Source organism: Bos indicus, chromosome 23, assembly GCF_029378745.1.
Source record: "Bos indicus isolate NIAB-ARS_2022 breed Sahiwal x Tharparkar chromosome 23, NIAB-ARS_B.indTharparkar_mat_pri_1.0, whole genome shotgun sequence".
Lineage (NCBI taxonomy): Eukaryota > Metazoa > Chordata > Mammalia > Artiodactyla > Bovidae > Bos > Bos indicus.
The window spans coordinates 14937568-14965250 of NC_091782.1; the positions used below are offsets into that span (position 1 = coordinate 14937568).

General features: G+C 41.7%; 1 protein-coding gene across 10 annotated transcripts in view; it reads right to left on the bottom strand.

Annotated features, from left to right (window-relative positions):
- The window catches only part of KIF6 (kinesin family member 6), a 425617-nt gene that overhangs the window by 249305 nt on the left and 148629 nt on the right, over positions 1-27683 (bottom strand). For all 10 annotated transcript variants that reach the window (XM_070777912.1, XM_070777913.1, XM_019986270.2 and 7 more), the window contains 3 exons: positions 16519-16725; positions 4261-4404; positions 3247-3333 (listed from right to left, as the gene is read on the bottom strand). In XM_070777912.1, the coding sequence (XP_070634013.1) occupies positions 3247-3333; positions 4261-4404; positions 16519-16725 (438 nt within the window). The remainder of the gene's footprint in view (positions 1-3246; positions 3334-4260; positions 4405-16518; positions 16726-27683) is intronic.

A 27683-nucleotide genomic window follows, 5' to 3' on the forward strand; every position in this document is an offset into this window, starting at 1 on the left:
GTAAATTAAGCACCACTGAAAAGATTTCAGATGTTTTTCTTTTTTAAAAAGTAATGTATACTACCAAACTTTTGCACTCAGGCTTCTCTATGGTGGTCCAACTCTCACATCCATATATGACTACTGGAAAAACCATAGCTTTGAAAATATGGACTTTTGTCAGCAAAGTAATGTCTCTGCTTTTTAAGACGCTGTCAAGGCTTGTCTAGGCTTTTGAACTGTGGTGTTGGAGAAGACTCCTGAGAGTCCCTTGGACTGCAAGGAGATCCAACCAATCCATCCTAAAGGAAATCAGTCCTCCTGAATATTAATTGGATGGACTGATGCTGAAGCTGAAACTCCAATAATTTGGCCACCTGATGCGAAGAGCCCACTCATTAGAAAAGACCCTGATGCTGGGAAAGATTGATGGCAGGAGAAGAAGGGGACGACAGAGGATGAGATGGTTGGGTGGCATCACCGACTCAACTGACATGAGTTTGAGTAAACTCCGGGAGTTGGTGATGGACAGGAGGCCTGGCGTGCTGCAGTCCATGGGGTCGCAAGGAGTCGGACATGACTGAGTTACTGAACAGATCTGAACTGAGGCTTGTCATAGCTTTTCTTCCAAGGACCAAGCATCTTTTAATTTCATGGCTGCAGTCACCATCTGCAGAGATTTTGGAGCCCAAGAATATAAAGTCTGTCACTGTTTCCATTGTTTTCTCATCTATTTGCCATGAAGTGATGGGACCGGATGCCATGATCTTCGCTTTTTGAATGTTGAGATTTAAGCCAGCTTTTTCACTCTCCTCTTTCACTTTCATCAAGAGGCTCTTTAGTTCCTCTTCGCTTTATACCTTAAGGGTGGTATCATCTGCATATCTGAGGTTATTGATATTTCTCCCGGCAATCTTGATTCCAGCTTGTGATTCATTTAGCCCTGCATTTTGCATGATGTACTCTGCATATAAGTTAAATAAGCAGGGTGACAATATACAGACTTGACGTACTTCTTTTCCTATTTGGAACCAGTCCGTTGTTCCATGTCTGGTTCTAACTGTTGCTTTTTGACCTCCATACAGGTTTCTCAGGAGGCAGGTAAGGTGGTCTGGTATTCCCATCTCTTGAAGAATTTTTCAGTTTGAGCTTTCCAGTTAAAGACTTCAGTATAGTCAATGAAGCAGAAGTAGATGTTTTTCTGGAATTCTCTTATTTTTTCTGTGACTCAATGGATGTTGGTAATTTGATCTCTGGTTCCTCTACCTTTTCCAAATCCAACTTGAATATCTGGAAGTTCTTGGTTCACACACTGTTGAAGCCTAGCTTGGAGGATTCTGAGCATTACTTTGCTAGCACATGAAATGAGTGAAATTTGCTGTAGTTTGAACATTCTTTGGCACTGTGCTTCTTTGGGATTGGAATGAAAACTGAGCTTTTCCAGTCCTGTGGCCACTGCTGAGTTTTCCAAATTTGCTGGCATATTGAGTGCAGCACTTTCACAGCATCATCTTTCAGGATTTGAAATAGCTCATCTGGAATTCCATCACCTCCACTACCTTTGTTTGTAGTGATGCTTCCTAAGGCCCACTTGACTTCACACTCTAAGATGTCTGACTCTAGGTGAGTGATTATACCATTGTGATTATCTGAGTCATTAAGATCTTTTTTGTGTAGTTCTGTGTATTCTTGCCACCTCTTCTTAATATCTTCTGCTTCTGTTCAGTCTACACCGTTTCTGTCTTCTGTGCCCATCTTTCCATAAAGAAGGCTGAGCACTGAAGAACTGATGCTTTTGAACTGTGGTGCTGGGAAAGATTCTTGAGAATCCCTTGGACTGCAAGGAGATCCAACCAGTCCATCCTAAAGCAAATCAGTCCTGAATATTCACTGGACAGATTGATGCTTAAGCTGAAACTCCAATACTTTGGCCACCTGATGTGAACAGCCCATTCATTAGAAAAGACCCGGAAGCTGGGAAAGATTGAAGGCAGGAGGAGAAGGGGATGACAGAGGACAAGATGGTTGGATGGCATCACTGACTCAATGGACAAGAGTTTGAGCAAACTCCAGAAGATGGTGAAGGACAGGGAAGCCTGGCTTGCTCCAGTCCATGGGTTCGCAATGAGTTGGACATGACTGAGCAACTAAACAACAACCAAGCTTACCCTAGTTTATTTTCTAGAGAAATCTTTTTTTTTTTTTTAAGGGAGTGATTTAAAAAGTAGTATAATCTTAATTTTGGAGTGTTACAAAATTGAGATACTGTATTTCAACATTTTCCATGTTGGTACAAATTAATTCCTTGTTTTATTTTATTTGCAGAAGAAGACTAACAAAAGAAATAAAACATATCTGCATTTATAATGAGTAGCTGAATCAGGTAACTTACAAATATCTTTCCTTAAATAAAGTACTTTGATAAAGAAGAATGAACTGTTATAAACATAGAGGCTTGGCCATTTTTTCCATGGATCCAACCAACTACTAACTTTTTAAAATCTCTAGAATAAGTAACAGAACAATTATGCAGAATACTATTCTATTTAATAACCACTGAAAGGCTAGGACCTTTCTAGAAATAGACTTGTGTGTGATTTCACGTCCGTTCTCAGGACTCTCAGTGCATCTGACAGGGGGCTGTAGATAAGAGCACAGGCCCTGGGCTCACACTGCCTGTGTCTGAGTCCTGTTCTGTGACCTATTAGCAATGCAACTCAGATCAAATCACTAAATGTTCCCATGCCCCCCTTTTGTCACCTATAAGGTAGAGGAAAGTGAAAGTGAAAGTCGCTCAGTCATGTCCAACTCTTTGCAACCCCATGGACTATACAGTCCATGGAATTCTCCAGGCCAGAATACTAGAGTGGTAGCCTTTCCCTTCTTTAGGGGATCTTCCCGACACAGGGATCAAACCCAGGTCTCCCACAGTGGGGGTGAATTCTTTACCAGCTAAGCCACCAGGGGAGCCCAAGAATACTGGGGTGGGTAGCCTATTCCTTTTCCAGCAGATCTTCCCGACCCAGGAATTGAACCGGGGTCTTCTGCATTGCAGGTGGATTCTTTACCAACTGAGATACCAGGGCAGCTCAAGGCAGAGGAAGAGATGGCATCTACTCAGGAGGCTGTCATGAGAATTAAATGATTTTACACGTTTCCAGTATTTAGAACATTGCCTGGTTATGGGAAGTGAGTGCCCCCAGGCTTTAACTAAGCTTTTACATACTTTGATTTTTTTTTTTTTTAACATAGTTAAAAGTTGCTTACCAATTTGGGATCGATTTCTTCATTAAGAACGGCTTCATTCTTTATGAGTGCCACTCGTTGTGCAAATCTGCAGGTAGATATAGACTCCTGAGAAAGCAAGATTATGTCCTTCAAGTGTTATTGCAAATAGAGAGAAAACAACTTCTGCTCACAGGAAAAATGCATACAACAGTTCATAAAACACAATGAGGAAACAGGCTTCCAAATTAGGAAGCTTTGCCCCAGAAATTTATTTTTCATTAAAGTTTTGTTTGAGCTTAATAAAATGACCAATGCCCAAAGTGTGGAAGATCTGAGGTTCTAAGTGACAATTGGCATATGATTTTCTACTTTTCTGTCAAACCAGAACCACACAATACAAAGCAGAATCATAGCAGGTACCACCATCCATAAGCATCAAAGGGTACAAAATAAATATCTGTAACGGGCCCCAAAGACAGGCTTTCCACAGTATCTCACAATGCACTTGGGACTGGGCCTTGTTTGGGGAGACACCTGGGTGCTTTCCATTTTCCTCTCTTAGAGAAAGTCTGAATCCCATCCATTAAACTGAAATTCTGTAAAACATCAGCTGGCTCTAAAGCTACCTGGGACATTTGGCAGCCAGCCTCTACCAAGGCATCCTGGCGTTGGGCTCAGGGACACATCTAGGCTCACATCTTGGTGATGTCTCCAAGGCATCTAAGCAACCAGGAGAAGAGTGGGTCAGGAGAAGCTGATGGGTCTCCTCTCCCAGGTCTCCAGCCAAGGCAAATAACCCATAAGCAGGTCTTCCAAAACATGCATATGAAGTTTTCTGCAAACCATCCCATGCTAGGTGAACTCAGTTCTGAAAAGGGGGAATTTCAGAGCTGGCACATAACCCAAGGCTCTGAACTCTGGCGGCGTCTTTACCTCTGATGGCACACCCCAGCCCAGCTGAAAAGATGGAGACCCACCCAGGACCATCAACTCCATCTCACAGACTAGCACAAACACTCAGACTAAGATCTCTGGAAAGAAGAACCAACGTACATCTATATTCCTTTTCTCTAAAGACAGCGTGGCGATCATGGTCGTCATGCAGTTCCCTCCCAGGCTGTCTCTCAGGACGCTGGTCATCATGGAGTTTCGATATGGAATGTGTGAGCGGTGCTTTTCTGAGAGGGCGATGATAACCTGTGGGGAAGGAGAGAAACAGCAGCGTTAACTTAGCAGAAAATGTGCAGCTGACAAAAAACTGATACAAAATGCAGTGACCCCCAAACTGGGCTCAGGATAATCTTAACAATAGTCAGTACAGTCATGGTGAAGAGGAAATGAAGCAAACAGAGCAAGACCTGTCCAAGACAAAGCCTGGAATTGCTGGACAGATGATATAGCTTGTACAGAATTGCATATGTTATTATTGTCTTTTTCAGTCATTGGGAAATTTATATTAAAAACTCAAGGGTAAATCATGCCAGATTTTAAAAATTCAACCAAAACTGGTCTGAATGCCTCTTCGTCAAGGTAAGAGAGACAGAACACTGAATCAGAACCACAAGAGGAAACAGACCCCAAATTCTGGCATCAGATTGTCCAGGTCCAGATTCCAGCCTTCAAGGCATGTCATTCAACACTTCGGCTTCAATCTCCTCATCTGCCAAACATGGAAAAGACAGTACTCACCCTGTGAGTAGTTGGGATGATTAGAAGAGTTCAAATGCACAAATTACTTGGAGTAGAACTAGCCCATAATAAATGCTGTATGTGTGTTTCCTTTCACTGTTAAGCGATGGGCAAGAGGACCTTGATTGAGCTAGAACCTGATCATCTTGCTCCTCAGGAGTGTCTTCGGTACTTAACAGGAAGGTAGTAGATGAACGTTTGGGAGATGGATGAGGAGATGGTGTGGGCTATCCCCAAGGGAAGCCACCAGGGTTTCAGGGGTTTCTGGGGAAGATGAATCCAGTGCCAGGATGCCCACTGCAAAGCACCAGGAATAAATCACCCACAGATGTGACATGTGATTTCAGGGGAATCACCGGGTCCTGGCTTCTGAGAATTCTGCCAACACCTGCCAATGCTCTAGTCTTCCTCTTCCCTGGTGTGTAATTTTCATCACCAGAACTTTCTCTATTCCTTTAGTTACAAAATAAGATGGGAGCATTGCTTTTAAAGGATGCTTTTAGCAAAATCATGTAATGATACCACTTGTCCTCCTTTAAACGAATGACCACAGGTTTTATCAGGAATCAGAAATCCCGTGAGATTTTCTCAAAAACCACTTTTCCACTCTGAGAAATGGACCCTCCCACCTTATCCTTTTGTTCCAAACACCTACCCAGCTTCTTCTCCCTGCCTTTGATCTGAGCTGATGGCTACACACCCTTCTTCTAGGTGTAAGCAGCCTGTATGCCCCACCCCTAAATCCCCCTCACATCCCACCCTTCTTGCTGTTACTGCCTGGCCCTTGCCCAAGTCCAGCCCTCTGTCCCCTCCCTGTTCTCCTCTCACCTATTCTGCTCCTAAAATTAACCCCTTTCTTTGCATTAATTTCTCTCTCTCTCACCTGGATCACACCCATCCTGCAAGCCACAACAGTCCTAGACTAAGATGGATCTTGCCAAGGTCACCAGTGACCCCAGTGAATGAAGAGCACTGACCACTATGTTACTAGACCTCTGGTTTGAGGAAGGCATCAACATGGGTATTCATTGCCTCTTTCAGGAAACTTTATTCATGTGGTAATCAGGCTATCACACTTTTCTGGGTTTTATTTTTCCTTAAAAACTAGTTAATGAATGTTTCTTTATCTTCTTTCCAAATGCTTCTTTATCTTCACCTCAATCTATTGAAGTGCTCCAAGGCTCCAGTCCTGGATCCTCATTTCTTTATTATCTATAGTCTCTCCCTGTGTAATCTCATCCAATCCCTTGGTTTTAAATATTAGGTTGGCCAGAAAGTTCATTCAGGTTTTTCCATAACATGCAATGGAAAAACCTGAATGAACTTTCTGGCCAACTCAATATAACCATGTCCTGATGTCTCCCCAGCTTACAGCATCAGCCACTGCCCCTTCCCTGAGCTACTATCCTTGTGGCAACTCTGTATCTCCACCTGGATGTCTGTTCCTGACTTCCTCTCTCCTTTACTGCCAGTCTCATTCTTTCTCAGATTTTACCCATCATTATTAGTGGCCCCACCATCCACCTATGGCACAGTCCAAAACTCTAGGCATCATTCTTGAATCCCCCAATTCCAACATCCAATTTCTGTTAGGTTTACCTGCAAGATACACCCAGGATTGGGCCACTTTCCCCACCTCTTTTGCCACTATGACAGTTCAGGCCACCATTGTCCCTTCCTTGGACAACTGCTCCAGGGTCTGAACCAGTCTCCTTGCTTCTCCTTGTGCCCCCCGTGGTCTCCTCTCTGCAGAGCAGTCAGAGGCATCTTTATAAAATGTAAGTTACATCTGGTCGCTGTCCTGCTTACAGCCTCCCATGTACTTGGTATGATGACCCAAGCCCTGTCTGCAAGTTCCTGTCCACCCGTCTGACCTCATCTCCTATGGTGCTTTCACGGACCACACTGGCGTTGCTCTTGCTGTACCAGGCCAAATGTCTCAGCCTTCGAACTTGTTTCTTTTAACCCGAGATGCTCTTGCCCCAGACTTTCTTACATCTTCCTGCTTCTTACCAGTCAAGTCTTTGCTCAAGTTTTATTTCCTCACCAGGGTTTCCCCTGCACTTTCTATCAAAAGTAACACTCCAATATCCAGGTTCTTAGTCTATGCTATTTTTCCTCAAGTAGTTTTATTCATTTATTATTTGGTCAAACAAGTAAATTTTATTCATTTAATTGTTTGTTATCTGCTTCCCTGCTAGACTTTCTGCTCCACAAGGCAGAAATAAAACACTTGGTTTCTCTTGTCCATGGCTCCATCCCCACTGCCAAGAGCAGTGACAGTAAACAGCAGTGTGGCAGAAACTAAGCTGTCTTCTTCAGCTCTCATGACAGCCCCCGATCTAGTCTTGCTTCCTGCTGTGCTAAGTCACTTCAGTCGTGTCCAACTCTGTGCGACCCCATAGACGGAAGCCCACCAGGCTCCCCGTCCCTGGGATTCTCCAGGCAAGAATACTGGAGCGGGTTGCCATTTCCTTCTCCAATGCGTGAAAGTGAAAAGTGAAAGTGAAGTCGCTCAGGCGAGTCCGACTCTCAGCGACCCCATGGACTGCAGCCTACCAGGCTCCTCCATCCATGGGATTTTCCAGGCAAAAGTACTGGAGTGGGGTGCCATTGCCTTCTCCGGTCCTGCTTCCTACAAAATGTCATTTCCTAGTCTCTCCTACAGCTCACAGTTTGCATGAGACCTACCTCCATCAAGCAGACACCCCTGTGTGGGATTTGGGGGTGAGTAAATGGGAGTGGTCCTCTTCATGGATCACAGTCTTGTTGTGGAAAGGGGCTTGCATAACTCAGTGAAGCTATGAGCCATGCCGTGCAGAGTCACCCGAGACAGAGAGGTCATAGTGAACAGTTCTGACATAATGTGGTCCACTGGAGGAGGGAATGGCAAACCACTCCAGGACTCTTGTCACAAGAACCCCATGAGCAGTGTGAAAAGGCAAAAAGACGTGAAACTGGAAGATGAGTCTGCAGTCAGAAGATGTCCAATATGCGCCTGGGGAAGAGTGGAGGGCAATCACTAATAGCTCCAGAAAGAATGAAGCAGCTGGGCCAAAGTGGAAATGACGCTCAGTTGTGGATGTGTCTGGTGGTGACTGTAAAGTCCAGTGCTGTAAAGAACAATACTGCATAGGAATCTGGAGTGTTAGGTCCATGATTCAAAGTAAATTGGACATGGTCAAGCAGGAGATGCCAAGATTGGATATCAACATCTTAGGAATCAGTGAACTAAAATGGATGGGAGTGGGTGAATTTAATTCAGATGACCATTATATTTACTACTGTGGGCAAGAATCCCTTAGAAGAAATGGAGTAGCCCTCATAATCAACAGAAGAGTCTGACCTCAAAAATAAACAGGAAGATCCCAGTTTATTTTCAAAGCGAACCATGTAACATCACAGCAACCCAAGTCTATGCCCCAACCACTGATGCCCTAGAAGCTGAAGTTGACCAGTTCTATGAAGATCTACAAGATCTTCTAGAACTAATACCAAAAAAAAGATGTTCTTTTTATCATAGGGGATTGGAATGCAAAAATAGGAAGTTGAGAAATACCAGCATAACAGGCAAGTTTGGCCTTAGAATACAAAATAAAGCAGGGCAAGGGAAAACAGTTTTATCAAGAGAACATGCTGGTCATAGCAAAGACACTTTTCCAGCAACCCAAGAGACAACTGTACACATAGACATCAACAGATGGTCAATAATGAAATCAGATTGATTGTGTTCTTTGAAGCTGAAGATGAAAAAGCTCTATACAGTCAGCAAAAACAAGACGTGGAGCTGACTATGGCTGAGATCATTAGCTCTTTTCTGCAAAATTCAGGTTTAATTTGAAGAAAGTAGGGAAAAATCACTAGGCCAGGTGACAAACAGATTCAAGGGATTAGATTTGGTAGGGAGAGTGCTTGAAGAACTACGCACAGAGGTTCGTAACATAGTACAGAATGACTAAAACCACCCCCAAGAAAAAGAAATGCAAGAAGGCAAAGTGGTTGTCTGAGGAGGCTTTACAAATAGCTGAGAAAAGAAGAGAAGTGACAGGCAAGGGAGAAAAAAAAGATACACCCATCACAACATAGAGTTTTAGAGAACAGCAAGGAGAGATAATAAGAGAGATTTGGAAAACTCAGCAATGGCCACAGGACTGGAAAAGGCCAGTTTTCATTCCAGTCCCAAAGAAGGGCAATGCCACAGAATGTTCAAACTACCATACAATTGCGCTCATTTCTCATGCTAGTAAGGGTATGCTCCAAAATCGTTCAAGCTAGGTTTCAGCAGTTTGTGAACCAAGAACTTCCAGATGTACAAACTGGGTTTAGAAAGTGCAGAGGAACCAGAGATTAAGTTGCCAACATCCATTGGCGGAGAGAAAGCAAAGGAATTCCAGAAAAACATCTACTTCTGCTTCATTCATTATGCAAAAGCTTAGTGAATCCACTGTATGGATCACAATGAACTGTGGAAAATTCTTAAAGAATTGGGAATACCAGACCACCTTACCTGTCTCCTGAGAAATCTGTGTGTGGGTCAAGAAGCAACAGCTAGAACCTTACATGGGACAACTGACTGGTTCAAAATTGGAAAAAGAGTATGACAAAGCTGTATATTGTCACCCTGCTTATTTAACTTATATGCAGAGTACATCATGCAAAATGCCAGGCTTGATGAATCACAAGCTGGAATCAAGATTGCAAGGAGAAAGATCAACCTAAGATATGCAAATAATACCCCTCTAATGACAGAAAGTGAAGAGGAACTATTTCTTGAGGAGAGTGAAAAACCTGGTTTAAAATTCAACATTCAGAAAACTAAGATCATGGCATCTGGTCCTATCACTTCAAGGCAAATAGAAGAGGAAAAAGTGGAAGCAGTGACAGATTTTATTTTCTTGGGCTCCAAAATCACTGTGGATTGTGACCGCAGCCATGGAATTAAGGTTTCTTGCTCCTTGGAAGGAAAGTTATGACAAGCCTATACAGCACATTAAAAAGCAGAGACATCATTTTGCTGACAAAGATGCATATAGTCAAAGCTATGGTTTTCCCAGTAGTCATCTATGGGTGTGCTGGGCCACAAAGCAGTCTGGGTGCTGAAGAATTGATGCTTTTGAACTGTGGTGCTGGAGGAGACTCTTGAGAGTCCCTTGACATGCAAGGAGATCCAACCAGTCAATCCTAAAGGAAATCAAGCCCGAATATTTATTGGAAGGACTGTTACTAAAGCTCCAGTCCCAATACTTTGGTCACTTGATGCAAAAGAGCTGACTCATTGGAAAAGACCCTGGGATGCTGGGAAAGATTGAAGGCAAAAGGAGAACAGGGTGGCAGAGGATGAGATGGTTAGATGGCATCACTGACTCAATGGACATGAATAAGAGCTAACTCTGGGAGATACTGGAGGACAGAGGAGCCTGGTGTGCTACAGAGTCAGACATGACTTAGTGACAGAACAACAACAGATGAGATTGGAGGCCATAAGTAGGAAGACCATTTTGCAGGAGATTAGTATGGCAGTGGCATCTGGTTCTTTCGAGGCAGCTACAGAGAAAGTTCTGAAAACTAGGACCTAATGTCCTACATATGCAGTGGTGATAACAGCAGTGTTTAACAGAGCCATTCAGAGCTCTGCTTAGAAGTCTCTCTCAGTTGCTCTGCTCCTGGCTGGGTCATACCCCGGCCCAGTTTTCTAATTTTTCTCGAGATTCTTTATGTTTCATAAACTCTCTGCCACTTAAATTAGCTAGAGTGAATTTCCCAGTTTGCAACTAAGAAATCTGAGTAATAGAACACAATCTCAATACTTTTCTGTTAAATGAATATGAATGAATGAATGAGTGGCTTAATTAGTTTTACCTAGGAAAACTGTCAGGGTCATTAGTAGTAGATGTGGGAAAACTAAGTGTCAGTGTAAGTGGAAGGAAAGTAAGGAATATGGTGGACTACAGTCTGACAGGCAAGGTGGTAGCATGGGGCGCTGAGTAGAGCTCTGGATCCTAAGAACCAGGGGACAAATACCTGAAACAGGCAAGGATGACCCAAACACCAAATACAAGACCAAACAGGTGCTGGTCTGACAGATATGCAGAGAGGGTAGCGTACTGTTTATGAATCATCAGTTCATAATGATTCATCATTACTGTTTATGAATCATCAATTAAATATCTAACAGTTTTCTAAGTACTTAGAGAACATAAAAAAGAAACAGTTATGTAACAAATTCAATAAATACTTTTAAAATGGTCCACATTAAGGCAAATCTTATAAAAAAAAATGAAACCTTTAAAAAAATAAAGAGCTCAGATATCCATGGAAGATTATCCCCCGAGAAAACCGACAGAGTTACAACTAGCACGGCACAGTGAGCTTTCTCTCCTGAATGCAGCAAATCCAGTGGAAGCCAAGTGGAAAGAGACACTGAAAAAGTCCCACTCATGTTGGCTAACTGGCAGGGGTGACCCAGATTCTGATTTCTGTGCAAGTGCAGAGCAAACACTCTCTGTTTTCAGTGGTTTCGCACTTGATGTTTGGCCTGACAGAGACCCAGGGTCACCCGAGGAGTGCTTGGTGAAGCTTCTGGTTGGAACAAGTATGCATGGCTCCTTCCTTTTTCTCCTAGGGCTCGATTTCTAGGGCCAAGATGTACCCTGTTATTGTGGCTTAAAATGTTTTCAAGGAGACTTTTTGGAAAAAGTACTACATACACAAGGAAAACTCCAAAACCAACAGTACTCGGGCACGCAGAAATTTACTTACTTCTGAGCATAATGAGGTACATTCAACTCAGAACGGCTGTGCCCTGCAAGCAGGTGTATAGGTCTTTCGGTATTGTCCAGGGAGCAGTTACAATCACATGGATTTTCTATACCAAGTGTGGGTTAATTCACGTAAGAATGGTTACCAAACTGTCTTTTCCTAGTCCATCTCCATCTTATATATTGAAACTGAGACAGAAAGGATGTCATTCGTCACCAACCTCTACATGAGTTTCTGTGATAGCTTTTCTCTTCCTGCACTTCGAGCACTTGTTTATACGCCTGGCTCTTTCACTGAATGACACGGTAGCACAGACTATTTCTCAATCATAAGTCGATCCCCATTGCCTAACGTAACTTGTAGCACCCAGTGGACACTCAATCACCATTTTCTGAATGGATGGATGAAGCTGATTAAACTAAATTGTGTTACACTTCCAGTCTCATAGCCTCATAATTAAGTCCTTCATAAGGAAACTTTCTTTATAAAAGTCCTTGAATTCTGTTATTTCATCAACAGTATCTGCTCATTCTTTTTATTATTCTCATTCCCAGGTATTCCTTGGTAGCCTCTCACTTGTCTGTGTAAAATTCCAATATTTGTCTACTGTCCTCTTACATTCTCTATGGCAGCAGCTTCTAGGTTTACTCAACCCCACATACCCATGTGCACACTCTGCATTTTTCCATATTTATGCTCTTCTTTCCTCGTTTGCTGATCTGTTCCTTCTCTCCCTCTCTCCATTATTTTATGCCATGACCTCCATGAAGACACTTGTACATCAGAGTAAAGAGCTAATGGCTGCAGCGATGCAGCCGGTGTCTATGAAACGGATAAGTTACATTTGGAGAGCCAAAAGCCAACAACATGTGAATGTTACCAGGACCCTGGGTGAGTCAATCCCCTGGTGGGAGCTAAGGGCCGACAGGCTCCTGGTTCTCACTGTCCGACATGCCCTGACCCCACCTCCTGGCTGGGCTCACTCCGACTCATCCCTCAGATCTCCGCTTTGCATCAGCCCCAAGAGAACTTGCATTAACTGTCCCCTCTCACTCTAAGTCCAGTCCCCCAGGACAAGCTCTTCTCGCCCCTTGGACTTGCTCTTCAGGCTCCCATCAGGATTACAGCCAGGTTTATTCTTATATTATATAAGTATCCTTATTTAGATTACTTATTCAAAGTGTGTCCCCCTCCACTGGACCGTGAGGACTTCAGGGCAAGGACCTTTTCCAATTTTGTTCAGCGCTGTGCTCCAGGACCTAGCGCAGTCCTCGGCACATTATTGCTCCATATAAATATCTGTTAAATAAACTAGCTACACAGAAAATCAAATGCCACCATGACTACTTACATGAGGCTGATGGTACAAGAATTTTGAAGTGAAGAAAGGTAGGGAGAGGAAGAGTTTTAATAACAAGTAACAGCTTGCAAAGATTGTATAGAATGAATGAAGAAAAAAGAAAGGATTAGGAGCAGAATGTTTTTCTTGAGTGATTATAATTAGTGAAAATTTTGGTTCAACTAGCAAATATAAATACAATTTCACATGAATGGACAGATCTAATTGGAGTTAAAGGACAATGCTAACATCTGAAACAAGTAGGTATATTTTGAAAAAAAGCACTTTGAATATAGTTCATTATGTTTTCATATCAGTGTTATATAAACATCCTGCAAAGTAACAAGATCTGTTAAGTAAAATTAGAATGTAATATATGAGCAAGAAGGAGTCCAGAAATGCTGACTATTGTCAGAAACACTATCTGAACAACACACAGGCCTTAATCTCGGGGTGCTGCATTACTGGGGTTCATTTACTCAGAGCCTATTGTGTGTGCCTTGTTCACAGAGAGTTCCCTTAGGTTTCTCTCAAACTACTTTCTCAGCCAACTTGGCCATTAGAAAGCATTTAACATCAGGACAACATCATTCTCAAAAGGGTTCATTAGGCAGCTTCAAAAAAAAAAAGTATTTTTTTTCCCAAATCTTTCAGTCTCCAACATTCATCAACAAATCATTCTGCCTTGCCAATGTTCTCTGTATTTCTCCACTCTAGCTTTTGATCATGTTTCTCTTTTTTTTATTCTTGGAATTAGTTGCCATCTTTAACATTCAACTCACAGCGTTTATACTCACAGAGCTGAAAGGAACTTAAGAAATTTAATTCAATTCTCTCCTTTCAGAGAGAATTTTTTTTTTTCTGGAAGATTTATTTAGCAAAATTCAGATGAGCTTTCTTTGCCCTTGGAATAAAACTCAGAAATTAAAAATTGAGCATGCACTGGGACGGACTATAGTAAACCTGGAGTGCAGACAGGGAGGGAAGCTAGATAAACAGAACCAGTGCAGGGTCAGAATCACCATCAGATGAAGTCACCACAAGTGGAAAAGATACTGGTCATCTCCACATTATGGCCTCACAGCTAATCTACCAGCCCGAAACAAATAGGCCATGGAGGGTGTTTCTTATATTCATACCCACTACTAATTTTACAATAAAAACAATAAGCAAAGGTTTAAAAAAAAAAAAAAAGCATAGGCTTTGGAGTCAAGCAATTCGAGGTTCAAATCCTTATCTCACCACTAGCTACATGATCTTTGGAAGGCCTAGGGAGGACATGAGTTATAAAAACTGTAAGATGGGGGGTAAAAACTAATATGTCCAGTGCACAACTGTTCTGAGGTTTAAATGAAATGTTTATACAGAATTATAGTAGCTACCCCAATGTTGATAGCAGCATTATTCACAAGAGCCGAAAGGACAAAAGAAGTCATGTTCATCAACAAAATAGGATATATTTATATCTACATTCCCCCTTCATGGATCATGGCCTTGTTGTGGTGAAGGGGCTTGGGCAACTCAATGAAGTTATGAGCATGAAGTTATGCCATGCAGGGCCACCCAAGACAGACAGGTCACAGTGGAGAGTTCTGACAAAACGTGGTCCACAGGAAGGAATGGCAACTCACTCCAGTATTCTTGCCTCAAAAATCCCAGGAACAGTATGAAAAGGCAAAAAGATATGACACCAGAAGATAAGCCCTAGGTTCGTATGCTACTGAGGAAGAGCAGAGAGATACCTCTAGAAAGAATGAAGGAGGAAGAGCAGAGAGATACCTCTAGAAAGAATGAAGCAGCTGGGGAAAAGTGGAAATGATGCTCTGTCATTCTGCTTATTTAACTTATTAAATGCAGAGTACATTATGGGAAATGCTGGGCTAGATGAATCACAAGCTGGAATCAAGATTCCTGGGAGAAATATCAACAACCTCAGATATGCAAATGATACCACTCTAATGGCAGAAAGTGAAGAGGATGTAAAGAGTCTCTTGATAAGCATGAAAGAGGAGAGTAAAAAAGCTGGCTTAAAACTCAACTTAGTTCAAAAAACTAAGACCATGACATCTATTTGCCATGAAATGGTCCCATGGTAACTGCAGCCATGAAACTAAAAGACACTTGCTCCTTGGAAGGAAAGCTATGAAAAACCTAGGCAGCATATTAGAAAGCAGAGACATCACTTTGCCAACAAAAGTTTGTATAGTCAAAGCTATGGTTTATCCAGTAGTCATGTATGGATGTGAGAGTTGGACCATAAAGAAGGTTGAGTGTCAAAGAAGTGATGTTTTTGAACTGTGGTGTTGGAGAAGACTTTTGAGAGTCCTTTGGTCTACAAGGAGATCAAAGCAGTCAATCCTAAAGGAAATCAACTGTGAATATTCATTGGAAGGGCTGATGCTGAAGATGAAGTTCCAGAACTTTGGCTACCTGATGGGAAGAGCTGACTTATTGGAAAAGACCCTGATGCTGGGAAAGATTGAGGGTAGGAAGGGGGTGACAGAGGATGAGATGATTGGACAGCATCACTGACTCAATGAACATGAATTTGAGCAAACTCTGGGAGATACTGAAGGACAGGGAAGCCTGGCATGCTGCAGTCTATGGGGTTGCAGAGTCAGACATGATTTAGAGACTGAGCAACCACAATATCTACACTTCCACACTTTCAATGTAGAGGACGCAGATCAATCCCTAGTTGGGGAATTAAATCCCACATACCATGGAGCAACTAAGCCCGGGTGCCTCAACCACTGAAGCCAGAGTGCTCTGGAGCCTGTGCTGCAACTACCGAACCTCTGGGCCACAACTAGAGAGTCCATGCATTTCAACGAAAGAGCCCACGTGACACAGTGAAGATCCCACATGCCACAACTAAGACTCAGTGCAGCCAAATAAGTAAATAAGCACTTTAAAAAAGGAAGGACAGTCCAATACATGCAAAAACATGGATGGGTCTTGCAGTTATGCTAAGTGAAAGAAATCAGACACAAAAGGACAAACATCGTATAATTCTACTTACAGGAGTATATGGAATAGGCAAATTCATAGCAGCTGAAAGCAGAATAGGCATGATGGGGCTGGGAGTATAAAGAGATGGGCGTTACTGTTTAATGGGTACAGAGTTTCTGTTTGGGATTATGAGACTTCTGGAAATGGATGGTGGTGATGATTGTACAACATTTTGAATGCACTTAATGTTGCTGAATTGTACGCTTAAAAATTAGCAAAGTGGTAAATGTTACATTATATATATATATCACCACAATATAATATAATTTTACATCATATATGTTTTATTTTGAGACACAAAACAGGGCCAAAATGCTAGTAGAATGCCTGATGCTATGTACATGGTCACAAGGAGGGAGATTCAAGAGGGAGGGGACATATATATATACCTAGGGCTGACTCATGGTGATGGCAGAAACCAATACAATATTGGAAAGCAATTATCCTCCAATTACAAATAAATAACATTTATTAAAATGGTAGGTATAGGTCATCCTACCCCAACTGATTACCTGTTCTAAGTAATGCAGTGACAAGTTGATATACTTGGCCTCTGTCAGAAGCTGGCCTCCGACTCCAGTCTTGGCAACCCGCTCTGAGCCAGCCAGGTCCACCAAATGCAGCTTGGCGTGTCTCACGGTTGCAGATCCTGGTTCCTTGCTTGACAGGTGAATGGTGAAGATGCAGTGAGAACGGGTTGAAGCTTGGTTCATAGGAGTCTATAATAAATAAGTTGTAAAACAAATGCGAACAATGAGAATTTTGGAAGACTATCAACAGATTTACATGTATATTTCCACTGATAAGACATTTCCCGTGAAGTGAATACTTTCAAATGGAGTAAAGATGCTTGCAGCGGAGATCCTTAATATGAATTACTTTCAGTGTGTTAACCTCCTGAATGACTGATAACAGATATGGGTGGGTTCATTCAGAAAGTGAGAGGTTGAGTGAGGCAAAGCTTGGGTCTTTTTAAACAATACGATAAGTTTACCCTGTTACACGACCACAGTCCATACCTTAACTTTGGCTAGCCATACTGAAAATGTTCAATGTGAATTTCATAAGAAAAGAGCTGGGAATGGGCACATTGAGAGAGTTCATTCCACAAATGTAAACACCATCCACAGGCAAGGATACCTAACATCACTGCTACTAGCCAACACGGAATTGGGGGTCCCAGTCAAAAGAATAAACAAGGAAAAAATATGAGGCATAGTAATAGAAAAGAAGAAATTCAAGTGTCTTATACACAGAAAATACTGTGGTTTACAAAGAGAATGCAAGAACATCTACAAATAAACTGTTAAGGACTAAAAAGATAAGCATGGTTGTTGGATGAAAGATAAATACGAGAAATCAGTAAAGTTCTAATAATCCAGCAACAATTAATCAGGAAATATATTATTCGTAATAGCAACAAAGATGATGAGATAATAAGAGATTAATCTTATAAAAGATATGCAATTTACAAGGAAAATGATAAAATAATATTAAAGAAGACAAAATGGAAACCTGAAAAATTGAGGTGCCAGATATTAATATACCATTTCATGGATGAGAAAATCCAAAATTAATCTCTGTATTAATCTCTCTCTATTAAGCAATGTATTCAATGCAATTGAAATACAAATGCTGTTGGTTTTGCTTACAGCACAAAACAAATTAATTCTAAAAATGAGATGGGAGAGCAAATATTGAAAATAATCAAAACCAATTCTGTGAAAGAATAATAAGGAAGAGGGTCTTGTCTTGCTATATATCCAGGGATAATTATAACACTAGAGTAATTAAAACAGAGTGGTACTGCTGCAGGAGCAGATAACTAGGTCAGTGAAACATGCTATGCTCATTTAAGGAACTCTACCTAAGTTCCTGGGTGACATCATAGCACAGAGGAGGAAGGATGGACTTATTAACAAATGGTGTTGGAATAATGGGCTGCAACCCCATAGACAGCAACCCATCAGGCTCCCTCGACCCTGGGAGTCTCCAGGCAAGAACACTGGAGTGGGTTGCCATTGCCTTCTCCAATGCATGAAAGTGAAGAGTGAAAGTGAAGTTGCTCAGTCGTGTCTGACTCTTTGCAACCCCGTGGACTGCAGCCCACCAGGCTCCTCCGTCCATGGGATTTTCCAGGCAAGAGTACTGGAGTGGGGTGCCATTGCCTTCTCCGGAATAATGGGCTATCTGTCTTGAAAATGTAAATTTAGATTGCTTTCTCACACTATACACATAAATAAATGCCAGAATGTATAAAGATTTATGTGCAAAATAACACAACTTCTTTTTTTTTTTCCTTTTAGTTTAGCAAAATGATTTATACAAGGCAAACATCCTGTTAACTACCTCCTAAGGCAATGGCACCCCACTCCAGTACTCTTGCCTGGAAAATCCCATGGATGGAGGAGTCTGGTAGGCTGCGTTCCATGGGGTCGCAAAGAGTCGGACACGACTGAGTGACTTCACTTTTCACATTTCACTTTCATGCATTGGAGAAGGAAATGGCAACCCACTCCAGTGTTCTTGCCTGGAGAATCCCAGGGACAGGAGCCTGGTGGGCTGCCATCTATGGGGTCGCACAGAGTCAGACACAACTGAAGCGACTTAGCAGCAGCAGCAGGTCAAACAACAACTCTGCCAGGCACCTCAGAAGACCCATCCTAATCCTCTCCCCAAAATAAACATTTTCTTCCCGACTCTGTAGTAATCCCTTTCTTAGGTTTCATTGGGTTTTATCACTTAAGTACGCATCCTTAGATACTATAGTTTTAGTTTTGTCCTTAGGTTTTTAGCTTGAGAAGTGTTGGATTCTCATTCCATCCACAGGTTCCCTTTCCACCCCTTGTTTCCTTTACAACGTATCTGCTGCAGAACTTGAGCCATTTGACCGAAGTTTCTCGGTCTGCGCTTTGCCAACTGCATACGTTCTCATGGCAGAGTTCAACTTGTCCTGTCAGCTCTATTTCTTGGGTATCAGCAGCGGGATCGAGGGCTTGACCAGACTTACGTCCTATCCCTTTAGCAAGACTACCAGTGGCGGTGCATCTTTTTATCAGGAGATGTACACAAGTCTGGTTGTTGCTTTTTTGAAGGAAATAACACAACTTTAACCTTAAAATATAGCAGCATATTGTAATCAACCCAAGGTAGTAATAGATAACCTATGAAAAAAAACATCAAACACAAAAATGAATGGATTTGAAATAGTTGATCAAATAATCCAAAATTAAAGAACTTCCGTGTGATGATATCTGCTGCTGCTGCTGTTCGGTAAATCAGTTGTGTCTGACCTTTTTCGACCCCATGGACTGCAGCTCGCCAGGCTCCTCTGTCCATGGGATTTCCCAGGCAAGAATCCTGGAGGGGGTTGCCATTTCCTTTTCCAGGGATCTTTCCAACCCAGGGATTGAACCGATGTCTGCTGCACTGGCAGGCGGATTCTTTACCACTGAGCCACTTGGGAAGCCGTGATATCTACCATAAAGTTAAAAGACTGAGAGGTGATATTAGCAGTATATGTGGCTGACAAAAGATTAACATTTGAAATACAGAACCCCCACAAAACAATAAGAGAAAGACAAACAACTCAGAAAACAATGAGCAAAGGATATAAATATGTATCCTATAAAGAGGAAACCTGAATACGGTCAACATGTCTTTGAAAAAATGCTCAGGCTTACAAATACTTTAGACAAGTAATTAAAATCCAATAATTAACTATTTCATTCACCTCCATCAGACCAGGAAAAATGTAAGAAATAAAGTCTAACAAAACAAGTATTTGTAAAGATATAAGGAAGTCGAAATATTATATACCCTGGTAAGATTGCAAATTAAAACTCTCTTTTTTTGAGAGAGAATTCCCTATGACCTGCAAGCCAGCAATAATAGACTGACCACTGGTCAGGCTCAGATGGTAAAGAATCTGCCTGCAATGCCGGAGACCGAGGTTGGGTCCCTGGGTCAGGAAGATCCCCTGGAGAAGGAAATGGCAACCCATTCCTGTATTCTGGCCTGGAGAATACCATGGACAGAAGAGCCCGGTCTGCTACAGTCTACGGGTGGCAAAGAGTTGGACATGACTGAGCAGTTAACACTTCATTTCACTTCACTAGGAGTATTTCCAAAAGGGAAACCTGGGCCGGGCACATTATAGGGGAAAGAGACAGAGGCAGAGGGAGACAGAGACAAAAGTCACTGCAGCACTGCTTAGGGCAGCAAGAAGGTGATGCAAGATGTACAACCTAAACGGACATCTTGCGGTGAAAAGATGAATAAGCTACAGAAGAGTAAAATGCAACAACTTTTGTGTAGGTTGACACTGATTTCTAAAACAGAATGTTGAGGGAAAATGGAAGGTTAATGATAAAAATAGTATGACAAAACTTAGATAAGTAAGAAGGCAATATTATTTAAAAACATTAGCTCGTGGAGCCATAACCTAGGTCATTAAAAGTTTAGAAAACGGACTGAGAGGATATAGCAAATTAATGATAGTGGTTGCCTTTGTGAGAGATGACTTCATCCTTATCTGAAATATCCTATTTCTTTTATGTAAAAATTATCAGAAGCAAATAAATATCAGACATCTAAAAATATCTAAAATAAAAAGTATCTAAAAATATTCCAAAGGAATGTTCATATGCATAAAGCCATTCAGATCTCCACCTCTGCAAAATGGGATTTAACAAAAGAATTTCTATATGGATACACTATTTCTATATGTATTCCGATAGGGTAACATATATGGATGCTATTCTTTCTGTAAATGTAAATTCTTGATGGACACCATTGTAGATTTATACCAACTAGCAAAATACATGGAGAAGGCAATGGCACCCCACCCTGGTACTCTTGCCTGGAAACCCCCATGGACAGAGGAGCCTGGCAGGCTGCAGTCCATGGGGTCGCTAAGGGTTGGACACGACTGAGTGACTTCACTTTCACTTTCCACTTTCATGCATTGGAGAAGGAAATGGCAACCCACTCCAGTGTTCTTGCCTGGAGAATCCCAGGGACAGAGGAGCCTGGTGGGCTGCCGTCTATGGGGTCGCACAGAGTCGGACACGACTGAAGCGACTTAGCAGCAGCAGCAGCAAAATACATGGGCTTCCCTGGTAGCTCAGCTGGTAAAGAATCCGCCTACAGGGGCTTCCCAGGTGGCCCTAATGGTCAGGAACACTCCTGCCAATTCAGAGACATAGGAGATGCAGGTTTGATCCCTGTGTCAGGAAAGTCCTCTGGAGAAGGGCATGACAACCCACTCCAGTATTCTTGACTGGAGAATTCCATGGACAGAGGAGCCTGGCGGGCTACAGTCCATGGGGCCACAAAGAGTCGGATGTGACTGAAGCGACTTGGCACACACACGGCAAAATATACAGATGTCCAGATACTGGCATAGTTTTGGTGATGATGATGTAGCTAGTGGATTAAATAGGCTGAAAATCTGACCCATTTCTCGTTGCTACAATAACTATACCCAAACCTAGCCAGTGTGTGATTTTGCATGCTAAAGTGGATCAGCAAATAACCGTGCATGTAAAACCGCAAACTCAAATTTAGAACCTAAGTTGAGGTGTTTTGGAAGTGACTGTAAGTTATTTGCGGAACTTAAACATGGGTTTCATTTCACTGTTTTATTCACACAACAATAAATCCTACAGCACTGTAACAAAAGTCAAATGACAATCGATAGAAATGACTAACACGGAGACTATCCCCAACAGCTGTCTTCAGCTTGTAAATCGATGCACTGAAATCACTGCGAAATGTGGGCCATGAGCAAAGAGTGGAAGAGTCAACCCATTTCAAAGGGTACAGCAAATTAAACTGTATTTCTGTACTCTGTAATTAAAATGCAGTAATATGTGTAGGAGTCCATGCCTACAATTTTGTAACGTCTCATAAATATTTTCTGCATGAAGTAGTAGTTGGTGTCCTCTTAGCTAAAATTTTCTTAAACCTCAGAAAACATTCATAATGTGTAGCTGCTTAAGTGTGATTGAATGTGCCAGCGCCTGCTCTGTGTTTACTTAAGGACGTCTTTGTGTCTCATAGGCATGCCCTTCCATTTGTCCTTTTAAAGGTAAAACTGTACTAAAACCTTTCTGAAACTGCCTAAGAACAGATGGCACCATTTAGGCAGATGCATTCAAATTTAAGCGCACATTTTAAACAAATGTGCTCTTGGCACTAGAGACAGTGCCTTTGGAACAATTCTAGTGATGATTAATCATCTGCATGCAGAGAGCTTTCACATTTTATATCGGTCTCTGTATACAGCCCCATGTTAGGCAGTACAGAGACAAGAAGGAAGAGAAGGCCTGGACCTTGCCCTCAAGGCGTTTATAACACAGTTCAGGAGCTACTGGCAAAATGTGTGAAATGAGAGTGGACAATGAAAAGAAGCTAAATGTGCAGGATAGAAAGTGATCTGTTTTCAGCACTGAGCATCCTGATCATTGAGGTAAAACCTAAGAATGCTAACCGTTTCTGCATTGTGGAAGCTCTCCACCTTCCTTCTGGTCCCAGGTTTCTAGAGCCAAAGACCACCCTGGTGCTCTCCCTCTCTCACCCTCTAACTGCTTGCTCAGTCTCCTATTCTTTTATTGTGCTCTTTTCTCTCCAGTCGGTAAAAACAGCCATGTCTGAAGCTATCTGTGGTCACCATATTTCTTCCTCTTGGGGAACTCTCCCATAGCTCTGATTCTCATTGGATTGGTTGTTATTGTTCAGTTGCTCAGTCATGTTTGACTCTTTGCAACCCCATGGACTGCAGCACGCCAGGCTTCCCTGCCCTTCAGCATCACCCAGAGCTTGCTTGTCCATTGAGCTGGTGATGCCATCCAAGCATTTCGTTCTCTATTGTCCCCTTTTCCTCCTGCCTTCGATCTTTCCAGCATCAGGTCTTTTTCAACAACGATTTGGCTCTTCACATAAGCTGGCCAAAGTACTGGAGCTTCAGTTTCAGCATCAGTCCTTCCGATGAATATTCAGGGTTGATTTCCTTTAGTAGTGACTGGTTTGATCTCATTGCTGTCCAACGGACTCTCATTGGATTGGTACTGTCGTCCACTGGATTGGTACTATCACACACCCAAATCTTAGAACTTGGAATTGGATGACCTGGTTTCTTTAAGCTCAGGTTCCATTGCTTACTAGTGTTGAAAGTAATTTTGGTTTTCATGCCTTTGAAATGCCATAATAAAACTCGCTTTGCTGCAGACAGTTATACTAATTACCTATTGAAGTGGTCCATGAACTGTAAAAGGTCATAAAGATGTCTCACTACTGATGTTTACTGTTCAGATGCCTCTGATGTCCTCATTTCGAACCACAGTTTCTCTGTACCCCAGATTAGAATGTCCAAGAGCTGGACTGATAATTGTCGTTAAAATGCCTTACCAGCATCTTGAACTTAATGTTACCCCAAACAACCTCATCACTTTCCCTCATGCTGTGTCTAATCCATTCTGTAGCATTTACCTCCATCCTCTTCTTTCCTTCTCCAAATAACTATTACCTCTCACCTGGGTTACTACATTCTTTCCTTACTAATGTCCCACCCCCAAATTTATTCTTGTTTCCTCCAACTGTTCCCCACCTTGCAGTCAGAGTAATGCTTCAAAAGCACATATCTGATTATACCAATCGCACCTAAATCACTCAATTAAACTGACACACTCTAAGACTAGTAGCTCCAGTTTCTTCTACTGTGCCTTACACGACTGTTTATCAAAACTCTTTTTAAAATATGGTTCTCTGACACTCTGAATTGAGTATATTCTTTCAAACATAGCCTAACCACAGCAGAGAACACTGGAATCTGAAGAATCTAAATCTAGTGTTGCCAATAAATAGCACACAAAGTGATAAACTGTATTTGCTCCAGCCTTTTCCCTGTGCTACGGAATTTCTTTGGGAAACACACATACTTGTTTGTTTGATGACTGCATTTGATTAGTTTTTATCCCAGCATGACTATCTGTTGAGGTAATTCTGGATTTTTACTGTTTTGCAATTCTGTGCTATCTACAAATGAAACTATATCTCTTCACCCAAACAATTTTGAAAGAATGAAGTAGGGCAGAACAATAGCATTCCACGAAGACACCTTTGCTTTCTACTCCACTCAGGGGTATTTTCTAACTGGCTTCAATCCAAGTACTTTCAGATATCTTCAATTTCTGTTTATATCCCCAAGGATATTTTGAGGGACTTTATTAAATAAACTGAATTTACTTGACCTATGAATTTTTATAACCCTATCAGAAAAGTGAATGAAATTGAGGTGAATCAGCTGACTTTTTTCTAACTGGTTATTGACCATCATTTAATAATCCCTTTTTAATTTTTTTTAGATTCTTTTTGAGGCTTTGGCATCAAAAAATGTTTTAATCTGTCATTTTCCAAATGTTTCCCTTTTCAGAGGGTTGAGAATAAATAACTTTCTTTTATAGAGTAAAGTCTAAAACCCAGGCTCACTGGTCCCTTACAGATTCATCATATTGGTAGTCTGTGGCTGATGACAGTTAGTTTCCTCCAGCTTAGCAGAAGCCTACTTCTCAGGAAAGGCCTATCTGAAAGGTTCTACAGAGGCTCTCACTTCCCACCTCCTCCCACCTAGACTCTGAGCTTCTTGAAGGCAGGGACTCGGTCTGATGCATCATTGTAACCCTCGCATAGCAATATACAATAGTTATTTAAAATTGTCTGTTAAATTGTTGGCTCTTGTTAATTTCTAGTTTTCCAGAATCTTTATGGCATGCTTGATAATTTTAGAACTCCATAGGCAAAGTGAAATACAATTTGAGTCTAAAAATTAGAATTCTTTGTACAGTAAGACTGACTTAAATCTCTAAATCTATCTTGGACTTCAATTACTCTCTGTGCCTGATTCCAGAGTTCTGATTAACCCCTAGCCTGAACATCTTCAACTACCCTTTCTCCTCCCCGGATTGTCCTCTTGATGGTCAAGTATTGGCCAGTATGTCTTACTGGAAAAGTATGCTCTTCTCCTACTCTCCAAATAAGCCTATTCAAAATTCATTTATTTTCATAAATTCCTTGCACTATTCCTAACTGAGTGGCAAAGAACTGATGCTTTTGAACTGTGGTGCTGGAGAAGACTCTTAAGAGTCCCTTGGACAACAAGGAGATCAAACCAGTCAATCCTAAAGGAAATCAGTCCTGAATATTCATTGGAAGGATTGATGCTGAAGCTGAAACTCCAATAATTTGGCCACCTGATGTGAAAAGCCAACTCATTGGAAAAGACCCTGATGCTGGGAAAGATTGAGGGCAAGAGGAGAAGGGGGCAACAGTGGATGAGATGGCTGGATGGCATCACCAACTCAGTGGATATGGGTATGAGAAAACTCAGGGAGATAGTGAAGGACAGAGAAGCCTGAGTGACGCAGTTCATGGGGCTGCAGAGTTGGACATGACTTAATGACTGAAAAACAATAGCAAATTCCTAACTAGCATTAACTACTGTGTTCAGAAAGGCCATTTAAACATTTGTGCGTATAGTAGAAGATAACTAATATCCAAACTCTGGAAAAATCCATTGTTCTAAATGGATTTTTAAATGTCTATCACTTTAAAAATTATGACATTGTAATGGACAGTTTGCTATAAGGTAGTAAGAAGTGATGGTGGAATCCACCAGGCTACAACCGAATGTTTGATGGTTAACCCATTTCATGCAGTGTAGAGAGTGGTTTGGGTTATAGTGAACAGTGAAAGTGAAAGTCTCTCAGTCATGTCTGACTCTTCGCAACCCCATGGACTATACAGTCAGTGGAATTCTCTAGGCCAGAATATTGAAGTGGGTAGCCTTTCCCTTCTCCAGCGGATTTTCCCAAGCCAGGGATCGAACCCAGGTCTCCCACTTTGCAGGTGGATTCTTTACCAGCTGAACCACAAGGGAAGCCCAAAATCAAAGTTGCTCAGTTGTGTCTGATTCTTTGCGACCCCATGGACTATACAATTCATGGAATTCTCCAGGCCAGAATACTGGAGTGGGTAGCCCTTCCCTTCTCCAGGGGATCTTCCCAACCCAGGGATCAAACCCAGATCTCCCGCATTGCAGGCAGATTCTTTACTAGCTGAGCCACAAGGGAAGCCCAAGAATACTGGAGTGGGTAGCCTATCGCTTCTCCAGTGGATCTTCCATGGAACTCTCCAGGCCAGAATACTGGAGTGGGTAGGCTACTCCTTCTCCAGAGGATCTTCCCAACCCAGGAATCAAACTGGGGTCTCCTGCATTGCAGGCAGATTCTTTACCAGCTGAGCTACCCGGGAAGCCCTTCGAAATGTAAAAGATGACTCAAAAATGACCTTGTCAGACAATGGTGGCTTCAAACTGCGTATCTAAAAGGGACCTGGAGTAGCAATGTACTTGCGGAGTGGTGTTTGAATCTGCTTTTGCAGCTTTACAAAATAGAGCTTTAAATCGAGGAAATACCACACCTCTGTATTGAAGGCTAAAGCTTCTTCTCCTCCAGCCCTTCAAGCCATTTACTGGCACTGGCTGGGCTACCATCCTAAGAAGCTCTTTCACTGAACAAGAATCATTTCCTACAGAGCAGGAGATATTCCTAGGCTGAAAGAGAAACATGAAAAGAAATGGTAGAGCAACAAGAATTGGGAAACAGTGATAAGCTTTTTCAAAAGCCTGTCTGTTCATCTTCCCTGTTGGAATCTGCAGATGTACAACTTCTAATCCCGATGCTCTATGATTTTGTTACACATATTCTTATTGGTAGAGCAACAAAAGTTTTCATTTTTGTTCATTATTTCATCATCATTTGTGTGGGCATGGCCATTTTCAAGACTGAAAATTTGGGGACTTCCCTGGTGGTCCAGTGGCTAAGACTCTGCACTCCCGATGCCAGGGGCCTGGGTTTGATCTCTGGTCAGGGAACTAGATCCTACATTTGCAACATCTGCATGTTTCAACCAAACAAGTAAATAAATACGTATTAAAAGTAAATAAAGAAATATCATGCGTTTGAAAAAAAGATTGAAAAATTTGATTTTAGGGGCAAAAAATGATATGTGAGATATGATTTTTGTGTTTACATAATATACTATTAAGGTGCTTCCCAGATGAGGCTAGTGGTAAAGAACTTGACCACCAGCACAGGAGACTTAAGAGCCATGGGTTTGATCCCTGAGTCGGGAAGAGGAAATAGCAACTCACTCCAGTATTCTGGCCTGGAGAATCCCATGGACAGAGAAGTCTGGGGGGCTATGGTCCATAGGGTCGCAGAGTCAGACATGACTGAAGTGACTTAGCACACATGCATAATACTGTAGTACAATTTTCGTACTTTTTTTCTACTTCCAGTTAATCTTGTATGTTTTCAATCACTTCAAAACTGATTATAAATAGTTAATACAGTCTTCAATGATTTGAATAATTTATTTATGTTACATATAAGATTTCCTAGGATCCTTTGAATACTTGCTTTTTCTTGTCGGATCTTATAGCTTATATTCCATTCTTATGCACCAAAACTTTTTTTTTGTTTTCACTCACTTTTCTATTTTAGAGTGAAATAGCTCAACAAGAATTTCCCTTATTTTAGGATAAGTCAGGGGAAGGAAATCTCTCTTAGGCTGAAGAGGAGTTTGTAATATATGTGCTTGTGACTTTTAAAGCAAA